The sequence below is a fragment of the Macrobrachium nipponense genome, chromosome 1 (genome assembly GCF_015104395.2).
Source record: "Macrobrachium nipponense isolate FS-2020 chromosome 1, ASM1510439v2, whole genome shotgun sequence".
Lineage (NCBI taxonomy): Eukaryota > Metazoa > Arthropoda > Malacostraca > Decapoda > Palaemonidae > Macrobrachium > Macrobrachium nipponense.
Genome location: NC_087200.1, coordinates 144,745,916 through 144,764,963, shown reverse-complemented (window position 1 = coordinate 144,764,963; position 19,048 = coordinate 144,745,916). Strand labels below are relative to the sequence as shown.

General features: G+C 42.5%; 1 protein-coding gene across 1 annotated transcript in view; it reads left to right on the top strand.

Moving 5' to 3' along the window:
* Positions 1 to 19,048, top strand: part of LOC135218964 (scm-like with four MBT domains protein 2) — a 61,543-nt gene that overhangs the window by 27,972 nt on the left and 14,523 nt on the right. Inside the window, exon 5 of the mRNA XM_064255401.1 lies at positions 8,491 to 8,656. Coding sequence (XP_064111471.1) covers positions 8,491 to 8,656 — 166 coding nt within the window. The remainder of the gene's footprint in view (positions 1 to 8,490; positions 8,657 to 19,048) is intronic.

Below are 19,048 nucleotides of genomic sequence, written 5' to 3'. Positions count from 1 at the left end.
TCCTGTTCCTTTGGGAACGGGGCCCGTCTCTCCTTCCGCAAGGAAGAAGATGAGGGGGACCGGAGGGGTACCGGCTAACATCGGTACCTCCTCTCCTGGCGCCAGAGGTTCTGCCTCGGTGCCAGGGACTGTCTTGGCCACTCGTTCGCGAAAGGTACCGAGTGTACGGTCGCCCGCAGGTGACCGTGCAGCCAGGGTCCAGGCAGCCGAGCCTGCTCGCCACCAGGACCCAGGCACGGAGCGGAAGACTGGTGGCAGTCGCTCAGGCGACTCCCACCAGGCCAGCGATATGCCGGTTCCCAGGGTTGACATGACGTTCCCACCAGACCGTTTACGTAGCGAGGCTGGGAAGAGGCTCCCCCCCCTGGCCACCAGGTCCAGCCTCGCCTGGACCTGGTTCAGCCTCACCTGGGCGCATCGAGAGGACGGTGCTCGCTCTCACCTCGTTAGTGGACACTACCAGTCACCCAACCGTCGCTCCCACCGGGACCGGACGGCTTGCATGACTGGTAGCAGCTCCCCTGACACATGAGACCGACACTACCGTCGTCGGTCCAGCGCTTCTCCGGAAGGAGACTGCTGGTCCAGACCTGCAGCTCAACTGTCACCGTGGTTGGTGATCGCCTGCAGTCCTCCCAGCCTTGACGCTCCATCCTTGGTCCAGCGTTTCTCCGCAAGAAGACTGCTGGTCCAGACCGGCAGCTCGATCATCACCGTGGGTTTATGATCGCCTACAGTCCTCTCAGCCTACCGGTAGGCAGGGGAGGAGCTCTCGTAGCAGCTCCCCTGATGTAAGAGACCGACGCTCCATTCCTTGGTCCAGCGTTTCTCCACAAGTAGACCGCTGGTCCAGACCTGCAGCTCGATCGCCACCATGGGTTGGTGATCACCTGCAGTCCTCTTAGCCTACTGGTTCTGCTAGTAGGCAGGGTAGGAGCATCAGGTCTCCTTTACCTGTCCCTTCAACCTCCTCAGGCTACACCGGGAGGAACGAGGCGAACAGGAGTGACCGCGATGAATGCACTTCTTACGGTCCGGCCACGACCCTGGTTCAGTCTTGAGACCAACAGATCCTCGCTCAAGTGGTTGGAGGAGATCGTGGGGGGGTGGCGAGGACGAATGACGCTTCCCAGACTCTCGGAGTGACCATCACCGCCGTTCACGTGACGGTCCCGCTGGACCATGCACGCAGAGACCAGGGTGGGCTCCCCCTTCAGTCCTCTTGAGAGGTTTCGACCTTGACAAGGACTGGGATGCATCGGAGGATGGTATCGGCTCTCCTGTCAGGTGCTCGCTCAGCCCCACAAGTAGACCGCTGGTCCAGACCTGCAGCTCGATCGCCATCATGGGTTGGTGATCACCTGCAGTCCTCTTAGCCTACTGGTTCTGCTAGTAGGCAGGGTAGGAGCGTCAGGTCTCCTTTACCTGTCCCTTCAACCTCCTCAGGCTACACCGGGAGGAACGAGGCGAACAGGAGTGACCGTGATGAATGCACTTCTTACGGTCTGGCCACGACCCTGGTTCAGTCTTGAGACCAACAGATCCTCGCTCAAGTGGTTGGAGGATATCGTGGGGGGCTGGCGAGGACGAATGACGCTTCCCAGACTCTCGGAGTGACCATCACCGCCGTTCACGTGACGGTCCCGCTGGACCACGCACGCAGAGACCAGGGTGGGCTCCCCCTTCAGTCCTCTTGAGAGGTTTCGACCTCGACGAGGACTGGGACGCATCGGAGGATGGTATCGGCTCTCCTGTCAGGTGCTCGCTCAGCCCCACCCAGACGACGGTCACAGTGGTGGCAGATGTTTAGCCTACAGTACGAGTTCGTGACCCTCCTCGGGAAAACGTTTTCTCCACACGGTAATGTTTTCCTAAACTCTGAGCGGCCATCACCGCACGGTGATGGCTGCCAGTACTCGCTTCTCCGACTGCTAGTTCTGCTGGGAAGGCGAGCGAGTATCCAATCTTCCTCCCCCATTCCCTCTCTCTCTATGGCTGCGACGGGAAGGGGAGGGATCCTGCAGAGCGTTCTCCGTAGGATTCCACGTTGGGGACTGCATTCCTGAAGGGACCTTCAGGTCCTACCGGACGTAAGTCCCCGTTGTTGAGGAAGGATCTTGCCCTATCCTCGATTTCTACGGGAATCGGGAGGACCACCACCCTGTGATCGTCTGACGAATTCGGTTGGGGTTTCGCCGAGCACTTAGAATTCTTCAGTTTCCAGCACTCTCCGAGTGTTCTGGTCTTCTACGATCTGCAAACACTTGGGCGAAACCACGGTCCAAAGTGGGCGAGACGAGAATCCCAGATAATTGTTACTACGATAATCGGGAATCTCACCAAATCCTCGAATTCCTGGAATTTCTAGCATTCAAGAGAAGTATTGCTGCTGAAGGAAGAATATCTCGGGAGGGGCTCAGCCTGGATGGACCTGACAGTCCGTCGCCTCAGTAGGCGGCCAACCCCGGGATAGAGAAGAACGGATAGGAACATCCGGTTCAGCTTGAACTATCGTCTTCGGTATCCTGTTATCACCATAAAAGTCTGTCTTCGGGAAAACTTCTCCTCCGCTCTCTTCATTAGAGAATGAAGGGTGTCGGCTTCCAGTCCTTATTCTTCTTCTTCGAATGGAAGAGAATTTAGGATAGAGGTCTATGTACAGGAACCTACAAATATACTACGTATATTGCCCTCGTGACATGCTTCTGTTATCAGTTTAATTGTCCAAGGCGTACGCACATACCATAGTTAACTCTACGGGTTGTGACCGAGATGAATAGTATCTTCTTAACCTGTTAAGCGTCCGCCCCGGATGAGCTCGCTGCTAACGTACAGTCATGCTTTTTTTGTAATCAGCGATCATAGCACTGATGATAGTTTTTCAAAGTTATTATTGATTTTTATGCTTATTATTCATACTGTAATTAAGTGTAGGAAATTCTCTCTCTCTCTCTCTCTCTCTCTCTCTCTCTCTCTCTCTCTCTCTCTCTCTCTCTCTCTCTCTCGGCAAAGAAAAGTCATCTTCACTCCCGCTATTGGAAGAAAAGTTTGTATCATCACTGGAGGATTCAGAACTAGAGCTCTCATCATCAAATAGGTTATCAATATCAGACTCCTCATCTAGTATTTGATTGATCTCACCTGAAGAAATACGCTTCCTCTTTGGGACATTCATTGTGAAAGACGCGAAATCCAATTTGCCTCGATAAACGCCCGAAGCGTATTGAAAGAAAACCAACAGGGACAGGTAGTTTTCTAGCATAAGCGACCATCAGGAAAGAGTTGCCAGGCTGGAAATAAGTTTCCCATGTGCTGAGAGTGTTACCAAATGATGTTCCTACACTTTCTATACGAGTAAACGTATTATTACGGGGCTGACGGCTTGACAAGCACAGTTAGTCTTGAACGTAATATCCCGTTGAAGGCGCTACCGAGTAGATCGCGGTAAATGTATTATTACGTGAGTGACGCTTAACAGGTTAATTGAACTGCAACTTGGGACTGCCCTGCAAACCTCCCAGGAGTTACCAGTTTCGATTTTGAGATACTTATGGTATTGTTACAACAACACCTCAGCGTTTGCATTCACCGAAATCCATTTCGATTAAATGCAAATGCTCGAGCGTATTTTTTTTTTGCGCTCGATGGTTCTAGCCGAACGCATTCCTTCTTGGAATGGATTACCTGGCAACTCAGGATGATGAGTGAGCGAGAGCTAGCGGTATATGGGCTGCCTGCCTGCTGCAGCCCAGTACCAGCTGGCTCTCTGAAATAGTATGGTCGAGTTTTGTCTCTCTCCCCTGCGATGGTTGACTACCGAACCAAATCTCTGCCCGGCAATCACAGACTTAGGTCTCTGGTTGGCATAAATTCTCACATACATGAATGACCATCTCTATTGCATCGCCTTTGACATTGCAAGAATTTTCAGACAGAGATATCTAACTAGACTCGCTATCATCTTTCGGTTTACTGCATGGTAACAGAAGTCTGTAGCCTAGTCTGCTGCTGCAATGACGCAGAATGATTTCTTCAGACATCTGAGTTTGTCTTCTAAATATATCTCATTTTCATACAATCAACTTACCTGTCAGATATATACATAGCTAAGACTCCGTCGTCCCAGCTATGTATATATCTGCCAGGTAAGTATGTATGAAACTTTATTGTATTATAACAATATCATATTCGTAGGTGTGCAATTGTTCATTGTCCACCTCGAATTGTAGATGTATAATGGAAGACATCGCCTGTTCCTCGCCCTGCCAGCTCTACTTCCAAGTATATAGATGTCATCCATGGATAAAGCTGGGAACAAGATGATGATGATTCAGCCCATGAGAAGCGGTTCTTCAGGCAGTACAATCCCTGTGTTTTCATTACTGAAAAGTGCTCCGTTTTCATTGCAACTCCGACTTCTCACCGAACAGCAATGAAGCAGTGATTTAGCATTTTCAGTCCTCTGTAAATAACAGGGATTAAGCCGTCTTCGCTGGTTGGTGTCATCGGCTGGACTTATCTACGTTCAGAATCTTGAGAGTTAACTTCTCTCAATTCGGTGGTGAAGACGTAGGTCTGCATTCACCTATCACCTTCGTCTTCAACGGCACATAGTATTGTTTCTCCTTAGTTGAGATTCAGCTACTATGAGAACTTCAGTCTTGCCATCAGGGACCTCGGTTTCTAGAAGGCAATTGACTTTCGTCTGTTGGGCACATGCCTTGAGAGAATCATCATCTCGCCTTCCAGCATCGGTGGCAACAGATAGACGATTTGTATGGTCTCTTGGCATAACCCTTCAAAAGGCAAGGGTCATGTGACTACGCCTCAGATGCATGGACAGCTTGCCTCACATAACCGAACGCAGCCAGTTGGCAGCTGTCGAAGCATCCAAGACTGTCTCGAGCTGTACTGTGGACTTTGTATCGGTTGATCCAGATCAGTTATTACTTCGTCCTACTGGCGTGTTCAGGCACCAATAACTATCGACACCCACCATGGAGTGTCGGTGTCTTCATCCAATGCGGAGACGACGAGACCGCGAGAGACTTCGCTGCAGTGGGATACGAGACTGCGAGAGACTTCGCTGCAGTGGGACACGAGACTGCGGGAGACTTCGCTGCAGTGGGATACGAGACTGCGAGAGACTTCGCTGCAGTGGGATATGAGACTGCGAGAGACTTTCGCTGCAGTGGGATACGAGACTGCGAGAGACTTCGCTGCAGTGGGATACGAGACTGCGAGAGACTTCGCTGCAGTGGGATACGAGACTGCGAGAGACTTCGCTGCAGTGGGATACGAGACTGCGAGAGACTTCGCTGCAGTGGGATACGAGACTGCGAGAGACTTCGCTGCAGTGGGATACGAGACTGCGAGAGACTTTGCTGCAGATGGATAGACCATTGGACGGGTACTGGACATCACTCCGAAGAATATGTCGGACAGGAAGGTGGATGGGTCATTGCGACCATATCCTTCTTTCCCTTCGGGACTGCCCACAGGTCCTTGGAACCTCATTTCCCTGGACCAGTGGTGGATGCTTGCAAGATGTTTTGCTTAAACAGCTCCTTCAAAAGGACAAGTTGCATCTCGTCCATGGTGTGCAGTTGTAGAGGTAAGAAGGATGCGAGAGTGACTGGCTCTCCCCCTTCCATGCTTCGTCTCTCCATTCCTCGTCCTTCGGGTTGAGGATACGACTCAAACTCACACTGGCTGGTCGGATGATTGATGCGGTAATCCTATACATAAGCATCCTTTTTATGTTTCTTATCAGAATCATAGAAGCAATCCCGCTCCTTCCTCTAGCAAGGGGAGGAAGGAGACTGACAATAATACAAACCCTTTCCAGAACTTTGCATTAATGTCTCCGACGCCAATATTCTTCACAGCCCTTTTTTGGATGAGTCACGATCCCTCACTCATTTCGAAAAGGCCCAGAAGTCTGACTCTTGATCTTGCAGCTCCTATACTCTGATCAAGTTGTCAGAGGCAGCAGGGCACTCCTCCTTGCTCTTACGACCAGGAGGAGTAGCCTAGGTGCGCAGAACTCCAGTCAGTTCTAGAGGCTCACTCAGATTCCTCCCACCAATCAGTGAGTCTTCCTTATGTTAAAGGACCGAGGGTTTGTATTACGTGTCAGAACAAATCACAATTTGTCGTAAATTGTATTTTTCCTAACTATACAAACCTGAGGTCTTTTAACAGATATGCCCACCTCATGCCACACCTCAATCTGAACCTGGGCCGAAAGGCAAATTGGAGTGTTTACACCCGGGCAGGCTAGCCTGCCCCACGGTAGTTACTGCCCAACCACCTTGTTCAAGATTCAACGGCCGTAATTCCAGCTATGCTGAAAGTAAATTCCTATGTTAAAGGACCTCAGGTTTGTATAGCTAGGAAAAATACAATTTCCGACAAATTGTGATTTTATCAGTACATCATTTACACAGGAGTGATCGGTGGGTAACAAGATATTATTTATAATATTTCAAAAGACGAAATGTTCAGATTGAAAGTCGGGTAGTAAGAAGAGTCATAACTTATAACGAATATTTAAAGTGGAGAGGATTGCAAGTATTCTTCTAATGCAATAAGTTCGGAAGTAACTTTTGGGAAAAAAGGAGAGAAATATAATACTGGTGACGGGTGGTACCCTACTCGAAACCAAAAATAAATCTGATCAAATGCATGGGTATGTAACTACAAACCACCTGACTGTGTGTCACTATACTGAGTAAAAAGCAAATAATAAACTTTATCAATGTCAGGGATGATGTACGCACTGCAAGCCGGGGAAACAGAGGAAAAGAAGGAAATTTGAGATGCTGAATGTCACGAATTGTAGCTGGAGAGAGAGAGAGAGACAGAAAGATAACAGTTCGAAAGTGGGTCGGGCTTTAGTGTGATTCATATCTTCAGGTGGGAGTCTTGGAGGGTAGCATGATACAACTTGTTTAATCAGTGGTTGTGATAAAAGGGAGCATCTTTAATGACTCATAGTGTTGGGGGGGGGGGACTCGACTGCAGGATTCGTTGGCTCTTTAGCTCGTGAACCATTGGATTATTAAGACGCACACTCTCGCCATGGCTTCGAAAGTGGTTAATAAATAGAAAGGAGGTTTGTGATAATATTGATAATAATTATACTAACCTTGAGGGTAATGGTAAGTTGGATACAACCATTAGTGACATGCGCATGTATTAGATGAATTGTCTTTCACACACGATCGGGAAACTGAGGTGGGTGTGTGTCGTATATACTAGCAATGTGTCTCGATAATGTATTATTTTCGAAAAAGTATGTATATCATGTCCATGTATTCTTTTGTACACCTTTTCCAGTGTATTCTTGTATGATTTTGTATGGAATATTAATTTATGTATACCATCCCCCATGTATTTCTATATGACTCTTGTTACAAAAATAATAACAATTCCATGTGTAATCTGGTTTACCACTTAACGTCTTTATGCATGGAATATTATGCATCTGTACACACTTATCATAAAGGACTTGAGTAATTTCCTGAAAACTCATGAATTGTATGATGAGTCACGTAAGGGGGAACTCGGATTAGTCAAGGTTGAAACGGGCAGGGTTTTTTTACCTCTGTAGACTATGAGGACCTTTGTGGTTAGGCATGAAATCAGGGTTTTTACCTCCTGTAGAGTATGAGGTGCTTTGGGGTTTAGGGTTGAAATCAGGGTTTTTACCTCACGTAGATTATGAGGCGTTTTGGGGTTAGGGTTGAAATTGGTTATATTCACACCTTTATGGTCAATTTTCTCACCTAAAGGTGTGAAAAGTAATTAACCCCATTAAAAGGTGTGAAATTTCACACCTAGGTGCTTATCTCCAGGTATAAAAATTGACTACCTGGGGATGAGCACCTAGGTGTTACAGGACAATGGGATTTTTTCCCCTACTTTCATCTATATTATTTCTTCACAATTTTCTTTTCTGACTTATTTTTCATCATATCTTTGTTTCTCATCCCCAAGCTGTTTCAGTCTTTAAAATCTTAGTCCAGCCTCTGGACCACACATCTCTTATGTGATTGTGTAGAGATCTGAGCACACTAATGAAACACATTCACCAAGTAGCCACCTTTCATAACTCAGTAAAATCAATTTTGTGGATGATAGGTATTGGTAGAATTCCCTCAAAGAAATCTTTTCAGAATTTTTATTATTTTCAGTACTATTTCCAATGATGAGTTTTTTATGCTGTAATTTATTCAGTAAAATATACAGTGTAAATGATGTACTTTATCTTATAATAGCAAACTCTTTGCCTCAATCCTGGAAGAATTAAGAATGATAAATTATTTTGATCAGTTCACTTGCACTTGATAGATATGGTGGCAGACAGTGTGTAACTTACAAGTTTATACATTACAGATTGCAGTGCATCAGACATTTATTAAAATTGATTACTACATCTATTGTCTGTATGAAAGATGGGATTTTAATTTTATCATTATTTGGCAGATGCTGACACAAGCCAATCCCTCATCATATTTTAGAGGCCGCGGTAGAATTGCAACTAACAGAGGTGGCAGAGGAGGTCTAATATACAGGCGTAAAAGAGGAGGCAGAAAACGTCTCTTCGTCCCAATCAGAGCTAACCGCCTCTTACAACCAAAGTCTTTGGCCGGTAAGTATATTATGCTGTAGGTCAATGTAAATTTTGACTATTTGGAGATCAGTTCACTTTATATGTTAAATTATAAAATAAGATGGTCCTCTGTTTATGAATGAGTTACATTCCAAATGGTTGTTCAGTCGTTCATATTTTCATAAGGTTAACTTCGTATTTGCAAACTTGATACATACAGTATTATTTTTTTCTATATTAGTACATACTAATATATGTACTAATATAGAAAAAAAATTCAGAAAAGGCATAACAGTATGTAATACTAGTACATACTGTTATGCCTTTTCTGAATTAGCATGGGGTAAAGCATATACGTACAGACCTTTTTCTTTGGTGCTCCTTCCAGATACCCAGAAGTTTTTCCATTTCTTCTACCACCCTCCCCCTTTTCTTACTTATAATTGTTGACAGCATTGGCACAGCACTTTTCATGTGCTCCCTAATTTTGTTTTTATTCTTCACAGTTGTGCCAATGGTCAAGCAATTCATCTTATAATGGTGCACTGCATCAACCATTTTTTCACAACTTTCTAACTTCTTTGCTACATACAGCCACTTTAGTTTCTATTGAGATGGCTTGTCACTTTTTAACACTACCACTTTCATCAGTGGCCTTCCACTTGCCATTAGCCATGACATATTAACCCTTAAACGCCTATTGGATGTATTTTACGTCGAGATAAATTGTCTTTTGGATGCTGACCGGACGTAATTTACATCGACATAAAAAAAGTTTTTTTTTTAAATTTGTGGAAAAATATTTATAGGCCTACCAGCCAAAAACTTCTGAATCACGCGCCTTGGGGGATGCTGGGAGTTCATGGATCAAGGTGTTGTTTTGTTTATAATCGTTACGCAGGCGCGCAAGCGCGAATTTATTTTTTATCACACTAAAAAGTATCAGTGACACATCTCGGAAATTATTTCGTCACTTTGACATAATTTTTGCACCATTTTAAATTAGCCGTTACATGGAGTATTATATATGAAAATGTGCGCATTTTCATGTAGAATACAACAAAAAAATACTCATGATTGTAGCTTTTATCAGTTTTGAAATATTTTCATATAAATAACGATAAGTGCCAAAATTTCAACCTTCCGGTCAACTTTGACTCTACCGAAATGGTCCAAAACGCAATTGTAAGCTAAAACTCTTATATTTTAGTAATATTCAATTATTTACCTTCATTTTGCAACAAATTGGAAGTCTCTAGCACAATATTTCGATTTAAGGTGAATTTATGAAAAAAAAAAAAAATTTCCTTACGTCCACGCGGTAACTCTTCCGAAAAAATCATACGTGCGATTGTCGTAATGTTTGCACCATTTTAAATTAGCCGTTACATAAAGCTTAATAAATGGAAATGTGCGCAATTTCATGCACAATACAACTAAAAATAACCCATAGTTGTAGCTTTTATCAGTTTTGAAATATTTTCATATAAATAACGATGTGCCAAAATTTCAACCTTCGGTCAACTTCGACTCTACCGAAATGGTCGAAAAATGCAATTGTAAGCTAAAACTCTTATATTCTAGCAATAATCAATCATTTACCTTCATTTTGTAACAAATTGGAAGTCTCTAGCACAATATTTCGATTTATCGTGAATTTATGAAAAAACTTTTTCCTTACGTCCGCGCGGTAACTCTTCTGAAAAAATCATACGTGCGATTGTCGTAATGCTTGCACCATCTTAAATTAGCCGTTACATAAAGTTTTATATATGGAAATGTTTGCAATTTCATGCACAATACAACTAAAAACAACCCATGGTTGTAGCTTTTATCAGTTTTGAAATATTTTCATATAAATAACGATGTGCCAAAATTTCAACCTTCGGTCAACTTTGACTCTACCGAAATGGTCGAAAAACGCAATTGTAAGCTAAAACTCTTATATTCTAGTAATAATCAGTCATTTACCTTCATTTTGCAACAAATTGGAAGTCTCTAGCACAATATTTCGATTTATGGTGAATTTATAAAAAAAAAAAAAACATTTTCCTTGCGTCCGCGCGGTAACTCTTCCGAAAAAATCATATGTGCGATTGTCGTAATGTTTACACCATTTGAAATTAGCCGTTACATAAAGTTTTATATATGAAAATGTGTGCAATTTCATGTAGAATATAACCAAAAATAATTGAAGGTTGTAGCTTTTCTCATTTTCAAAATATTTGCATAGAAATCATGATAAATAGAAAAAAAAACCACGTTCGGTCAACTTTGACTCTACCGAAATGGTTGAAAAACGCAATTGTAAGCTAAAACTTTTACAGTCTAGTAATATTCAGTCATTTATCTTCATTTTGAAACAAATTCGAAGTCTCTAGCACAATATTTAGATTTATGGTGAATTAAAAAAAAAAACTTTCCTTCCCTCCGCGCGCGGATTCTCCTCCGCAAATCTCCGAAATGCGTACGTCACATTCTCGGAATATTTGCTCCGTTTCATATTAGGCATTTCATAGAGTTTTATATATGAAAATGTGCCCAATTTCATGTAGAATACAACAAAAATTTAATTGAAGGTTGTAGCTTTTCTAATTTTTTTAATATTTGCATATAAAAAAATATATAAAAAAAATTCGACATTTGGTCAACTTTAACTCGTCCGAAATGGTCGAAAACTGCAATTGTAAGTTAAAAATCTTACAGTATAGTAATATTAAATCATTTATCTTCATTTTGAAACAAATTGGAAGTCTCTAGAAAAATATTTAGATTTATGGTGAAGTTTTGCACTTGCCCCAGATTCATACCGACACCCTTTTAGAAAGGGTGAGCGAGTCAGAATATTCTGGCATGTCCAATTTAGCAGTTCTCTGGTATTTTAGCAATAATTTACCTTAGAAATAGCGCTAAAGGAACATATTTCACTGGGCGTCACGGCTTCCTCGCCCAGAAATAGATTTTTCCTACGTCAAAATCCCTTTTTTTTACATCTGCGTGTTACGAATTCATGCATCATTTTGTGATAATATTTTCTCTGTGTTGCTTTGATCGTTTTACAATGTGTTATATACCAAAATGATTGCAATTTAGTGTACAATACAACGAAAACAAAATTAACTTGTTAGCTTTAACCGTTTTGCTCAAAGCGCGATTTGAATACAATTATATATGAAATTTTGTTTTTGCGCTATCATATATCGCATTATTTATATATGATAATGATATTTTTTTCATTCCTGATGGTTGCATACTAAACTTCAGGCAATGACAAAAAAAGGAGCCAAAAATGAACTCTTAATCTTGAAAACTAAGCGTGCTGCGATTTTTTGAAAAACATATTTTTTCCGCTTTGGCGCTCACTCCAAGACCCCCTAGGCATACAGGAGACGATTTTTATTATACCCCTTAGGCGTTTAAGGGTTAATAGATGTGGTAAATATCTAACGATAAAAATGCACAAGTGAATTTCTGCTTGGGAGATGGAATCTTAGCACTAGCGTAGGTAAAAAGAAACTGGGATGTGTAGTGGTGCCAACTGCTGTGCTGTCCAGACCTCACAACAAAATTTGGACCTATGAGACACAGCCTGGAGTGCTCCGAACAAAAAATTGAATTTATGAGCCCAGATGTTCATATCTTTGAAAGTTTGTAAGTAGAGGAGTGTCTGTAATTCATATTTTGCTATTGTGTATTGAATTATGGATATGCGTATATACGTACAGTATACATAAATAATACATTGTAGTTCATATGTGGAACAAACCTGGGTCTTGACATGAAAATAAATCTTCTGATGCTAGTTAGAAACCAGTAAAAATAATTAAAATTGTAATGCAAGGAATCGGTGGTACATATTGGGGTTCATCTCTTGTTATGTGTAAGGTTTGATTGTTGACTTGCTTTGAACCCCATGACATAGCCAGTTTTCTTCTTATCCCGTTGCTGGTAGGACATCTCTACCCTCCTCCCTGTGTTCCAATTGATTTGATTTTTTGTTTTGTGATATATGCATGCTGCATGACTTGATATGCATGTTTTGGTCTCGTGATGCAAACCTAAAACCCATCTAAGCCTTCTCCTAAGCTTTAGAGGGAGTGTCTCTGAGTAGCCAACTATCCTTGTTCCCGTTTCCTTGCTTCCTTTGAAACCGATCCTCATTCTACTTGCAGTAGATGTAGAGCGAATGCATGTAATGTTACTAATCCTTGCCTTGAGTGTTGTTTGTGGTCTCCTGAGCAATGGAAGTTCTTTGCCAAGAAGCAGAATAGGGGGAAGTCAGTGATGCTGTCTTGGGAAGGGTCCTCTCGTTCTTCGATGGATGCCTCGTAAGATCCCCCCTCCCCTGTTCTTCCTCTTCCTTGAACAATCGTCCTCCCTGTGCTTTTTCTTCATTCGAAGTTTCTACCCCTTCTCATTCTTCCATGGCTTTGCCTTTGGAAGTTTTGGAAGAGGGGTCATGAGTCATTGTACCTTATGCTGGATTGGATGCACAGATGTCAGACATTTGGGCCTTCTTAGGCCTATCAGGGATACCAGCCTTAGATGGTGTACTATCCCACTTTAGTCTACTGACATCCCAGTGTCAACCGCCATGACAGTTACTAATCCTCCGATGGATCATCTCAGGTCGACCCCTGTTAAGGCGGCATCTTCTAGCATTCCCATCTCAGCCACCATGACAGTTCACCATACAGCGGCTCTCCCTGCTCCCGACCAGAAAACCTCTACTGCAGCAACTGCCCACCATTCATCAATAGGCTTTGAGGTGACATCTTCTGCTCCTGCTTTCTGCAGACTCTCTCGCTTGGGCTGTGTTGGACAAAGTTGACATTGGTAATGCTTCGAAGAGGAAACGATATAGACCTCCGTCTTGTTCTGCTTCATACTAGTCATCTTCTTCCCCTGTGCAGTCCTCACCCATTAAACGTTGGAGGATTAAGGACTTCATCTCTGATTCTTCATCTTCCTATAGAGGCCATCCTTTCAACCATGGACATCGCTGGCCTGTAGACAGATGGAGATGCCCTTCCATCTGTGGCCATCACTCTTCTGCTGACAGACGTGGACAGTCTTTCGTTTGCACCTGTCTCACACCTGCTGATGGATGGGTTCTATTTGTGTCAGGAATAGGCCTTCCTGACAGTTCTCCAGTTCTTAAAATGCAAGTTCGAAGAAAATTACACACCGAAAACCCAAATCTACTTCGTTCAAGGGCTCAATGACGGCCTTTGTCTCATCAACGCTCTCATTCATGCTCTGCCAAGTGGTTTTGTGATCATGACACCTTTTCTTATGGACATTCGGATAGACATTTCTGTAGGGACAGGGATTATTCACCTCACCATCATTTAGTTTGTCTCCTAAGAGAAATTGTGACCGCAACCACAACTCATTTTCGTCGCAAGAAGACCATAGACTGGACGTAATTGGGAGGGCTGGGGACGTGATTCAGTCGTTTATTGATCTTAGAGCTTGTCCAGAGTGATATTATGGAGAAGTGATGTAATGGTTGCATTTAACAACGTTCTCAAGGGTTGCTTGTAAGAGAGAGAGAGAGAGAGAGAGAGAGAGAGAGAGGCTGGTTGTTTTCTTGTTAGGTTGTTTGTGTTCGTTGGAGGCAATAGGAAGGGTTTGGATGTTTTGTGTATTTGCTATATTGTGTTTTATGATTATTTCTTGTTAAGATGGGATGGTGAAGGTTTGTGTCTGTGGTTTTCCGTTTTGAGAGAGAGAGAGAGAGTGGTGAATGGATAGTTAATGAGTGGACCACTTGTTTGGCAGGCGTTTTGGGTATGTCTGCTGGTTCAGTCACCAAGCCTTGAGTGAGGGAGTCTGGATCAGTCAGCTATTGGAGCGAGTGATGAGCAGTCAGTCGAGTCAGTATTAGAAGACAGTTATTGGTGGTCAGTTGTCAATGTATGTTTTTGATTGTTTTGATATTGAGTAATTGAGTTTGTTGTGCTTGTGTCCATCTGATGATTGTTGAGCTGGTGAGTGTGTTGTGTTTGATGTTTTTTGAGTTATTGAGAAATCTTTATGTTGATTAGTGTTTTTTTGTGTTAATGATTTGTTGTGTGTGTGTTTTTGAGTTGTTGAGAAATCTTTATGTTGATTGGTGTTTGTTTGTGTTGGTGATTTGTTGTTTTTTAGTTGTTGAGAAATCTTGATGTTGATTGGTGTTTGTTTGTGTTAATGATGTGTTGTGTTTTTTGAGTTGTTGAGAAATCTTGGTGTTGATTGGTGTTTGTTTGTGTAGTGATTTGTCGTGTTGTATTTGAGTTGTTGCGTGGTTTTGGTGTTTGTTTTTGTTTTTTGTGTATTGGTATTTGGCGGTTTGTTGGTCTGGTGCTGGTTGCTGCATCCAGTGTACAACACAGCATCTCACCTTGATTGTGTCAAGAGTTGGCGAGTACATGGTTTTTGAGAGTTTCTGTGTTTTATCTCGTTGAACCAATAGTCTTGTTAGTAATTAGTAACGTAAAGAGGAAAGTGTGGCAGGGTAAAATTTTGGTTGCTGGACAGACTAGCATAAATGTGGGGAAATCTTGTTTGCTTTGCTTTGCTTTGCTTGTGATCCTGCCACAATATCCAGCATCCATTCACTAGGTAGCTTGATTTAAGTTCTGCCAGTATCTCAGGTATGCAGAGTAGTTCTCTGTCAAAGTGATCAAAGGGTATGGCTTTACATTGCATTCAGTTCTACATCATGCTGACTGGAATGTCACTCATGATTTAAATTTTGAAGAGGTTTTCTGTCTTTTGTGCTGGAGATTTCAATCTTCTTATCGTGGTGTATGATGAAATTTAGACTTAGTCCTCCAGATTTTAGCATAACCTCAGTTTGAGCCTTAGGATAAGGCATCACTTTAGAACTTGAAGACACCCTTCTTTTAGCTCTTGCTGTGGCAAAGTTTGTTGGTGAGCTTCAAGCCCTTTCTTGTATGTAGGCTTTGTTCTAGTGGCAACCTCTCCATTTTCTTTCATTGCTTATAGAAAAGATATAGAATTTAAAGCCCTTCTCAGATTTGTGACAGTACCGAACATAAATGCTTTGGCAGGCAATGCTGAAGTGGCCGTCTTATGTCCAGCTAGAACTCATAAGGGTTTATATTAGTGTTTCAAGCCCTTTCTTGTATGTATGGTATGGTGTTTTTTTTTTTTTTTATGTTGCATGGAACCAATGGTCATTCAGCAACGGAACCAACGGCTTTACGTGACTTACGAACCCCGTCGAGAGTGAACTTCTATCACCAGAAATACACACCTTTCCACCTTTCTTGTATATGGCTTTTGTTCTATTGGCAATCTCTTTCCTGTCATTGCTTAGAGAAAAGATTAGCAGTGAAAGCCCTTCCCAGATTTGTGACAGTGCTTAATTGAACTGCTTTTGTAGGCAAGGAATAAGTATAGTAGAACCCTGCACCTCGATGCTAAACCATTCCAGAAGCATCCTGATGTGATTCAGTCAGGCTTCACAGATGGTGAAGATGGTGGAAAGGTCTTCTTTTGTCTCCTACAGCAACCAGAGGGCCTCCCCAGGACACATACACGTGAAGAATAGCAAAGAATTTACCAAGAAAATCCATTGCCGAAGAAAGCAGAAGATAGATCACCCCATACTTGAACAGTTCCAATCTAAACTATGCAGTCAAAAGAAGCCATGATGTCACAGGCCCATTCGTGGCGTCACAGCAGACTACTCTTACAGATAGAGAAAATGCGTGTAAATGCAGAAAAACACTTGAATAAAACTTATTACAATTTTATTTCATATGACAAAAGGGAGTACCAAGTCGAACATCATTGGGTGATGAAACATCAGGAGACGATATCCACACATTGGAAAAGCTGCCTGTAATGTTGGTATCCCCACATGACGACGCAGTATTGTCGGCAAGCAAGGAGCTCCGATGACAGCAAGGAACACCACTGACAGAACTGACTGGGTTCCAAACTCACTCTCTTCACAGCACCAGCGACCATACCAAAATTAGTGAAGTGGCATCTCTGTCAGAGGGAAGTGAAGCAGAGGGGCTCGCAAGTTCTGAGCGTAACGTCACCGCTGCCAGACTTCCAGGCGAGAAGCAGGGCTGACAGCTGAAGAGCCTGTAAAGAAACAAATAACATGCCCTCTCCCTCAGGAAAGAAGATAACTTCCATCCTGTGAGAGCAAAAAGAATCATATTTATATGTAAGGATAAAGGGAAGGGAGTAAGCCATAAGGGAGTGAGCCCCTCCCCCCACCCAAATGACGGGAAAGAGACGAGACAGCAATCATGACTGGTCCTGCAAGCAAATGGGAAGAACGTAATTGTATGCCATTAAAATTCGTGTTGAAGAAGTGTAGGAATATACTCCTATGCTGCTGAATCCTAGCATAAAAACTTGCCTGCAGCACAAACCCCTAATGTCTCGAACATCCCAAAACAAAGAAATTCTGAAAGACCTAAAACATTACCTTGTTCCCAGAAAATATTGTAACTAGATAAAATCAAAGATACATAAAACATTTTCATAATACAAATGTTTTCAAAATATCTTCAATATAACAAATGTAAAAACCTAAGAACAAAACAGCTGGCCCCTCTCTCCCTGAAGAGGCAGTATCCCCTTGGGAGACGGACAAGCATTACACATAACACAGCCAATGATGAAGCAGAGAAAAAGGCAGGAGGCACATCTGCCGCAATTTGCATCTGTCCCAAAGGAATGGGAATCCTGGAAGGCAGTCTGAAAATGTTGATGGTCACAGAACTTCTGCACTGGACGAATATGAAACAAACCATGGGCTTAGGTTTAAAAAAGAATGGCCTGGGGGGAGGAGAGCAAAGTGAAAGTCAGCTCTCCAACAAGACAGTTAAATAAAGATTGACACATCAATCACGAGGTTCCAAGCCCCATCGGTGACCAGCTTCCACCTCGTATACACATGAGTTGCCAGATGTCACAGATTCCTTGTTTTACAATCTTTGTTTCTAACCATTTCCAGCTGGTGCTAGAAGATTGTCTTGTTGTTAAGACCATAGGTTTGTTGGTTATGGAAAATACAAATTGATTAAAAATTTGTAATTTTTCCATAAGAAATAACTGAAAATGGATTAATCAGTTCTTGACCACCTGCTATTACCCTAACCTAGCCTTTTTATACAAAACATTACACTTAAATTACAATTAAATAAGTTCAGAGTTAAATAACATTGTATTACACATCCTTTTTTTTTTAACATATAATACTGTACATACATATAAAAAACTGGCCCACGTCTAATATGGCCGTATTACCAATGGTTGACCGAATGCTGTAGGCTAGGCTAGGTAGTATATATATACTGGACTAGGTGGTAGGCCCAAAACTTGTTGCCAATAATAAAACATTGAAAAGCAAGTCCAATTATTGCAGTAAATTAATAAATATTAAAAATAAGGTGCTAAATCAGTCACAAAAAATGCCTCTTTCATACTTTTCAATAATCTCCTCCTTAAGTTTAGTTGTGGTTCTTACCATTTTCCTCTTCTGCTTGTCTGCAATGTCTCTTGGGACCCATGTTTGGATCAAACTAAGTACAGAAAGCCACAAAAACTATGGAAATATTCCTGTACAAGTGTGTACTTGCTTAAAATAATAGCAGCAGCGTGAGCTGGCTTTAAACAACAACTCCAGTTAGCAGCGACTAACCGAAACATTTTTATACATTTAACTTACCTGTCAGATATATACTTAGCTATTTGACTCCGTCGTCCGACAGAAATTCGAATTTCGCGCACACGCTACCTGTAGGTCAGGTGATCTACTTACCTGCCGCTGGGTGGCAGGACTAGGAACCATCCCCATGTTCTATCATATTTTTTCTGTCGGCCATACTGGCAACATCGTTGTGGGTATCTCCGGCTGGATTCGTATTTTGCATCGCAATTGATCTTCGTTTGGACTTCTCGGTGACGTATTTGCATTGATTGTACTGGCATACGCGATTGTGGACCGTTTTTGGAATTTGATTTGGATTGTTCAACATGATGTCTGATTCTGGAAATGTGGTGAGAATGTGTGTGAATGCGGGTTGTAAGGTTAGGATGCCGAAGGCATCAATTGATCCTCATACTATTTGCAGGAAATGCAGGATGTATGAATGTTCTTTTGGTAATACTTGTAATGAATGCAAGGATTTGAGTGAGGAAGAATGGAAATCTCTAACCTCATACGTGAAGAAGTTAGAAAGAAACAGGGTGAGGAGGTCTTCTTCCAAACCTTTATCTAGTTCTAGCGGGGTTATTAGTAATAATATACCCTCTTCTCCTTTTACTGCCCCATCTAATGTACCTGCTCCTTTATTAGAACACACAGATTCGGCATCTGAGATAGCGAATCTTAAAGCCGCTCTTCGGAAAATGGAAACCAAAATGGCGGCCTATGAAGGTAAGCAGTGTAAT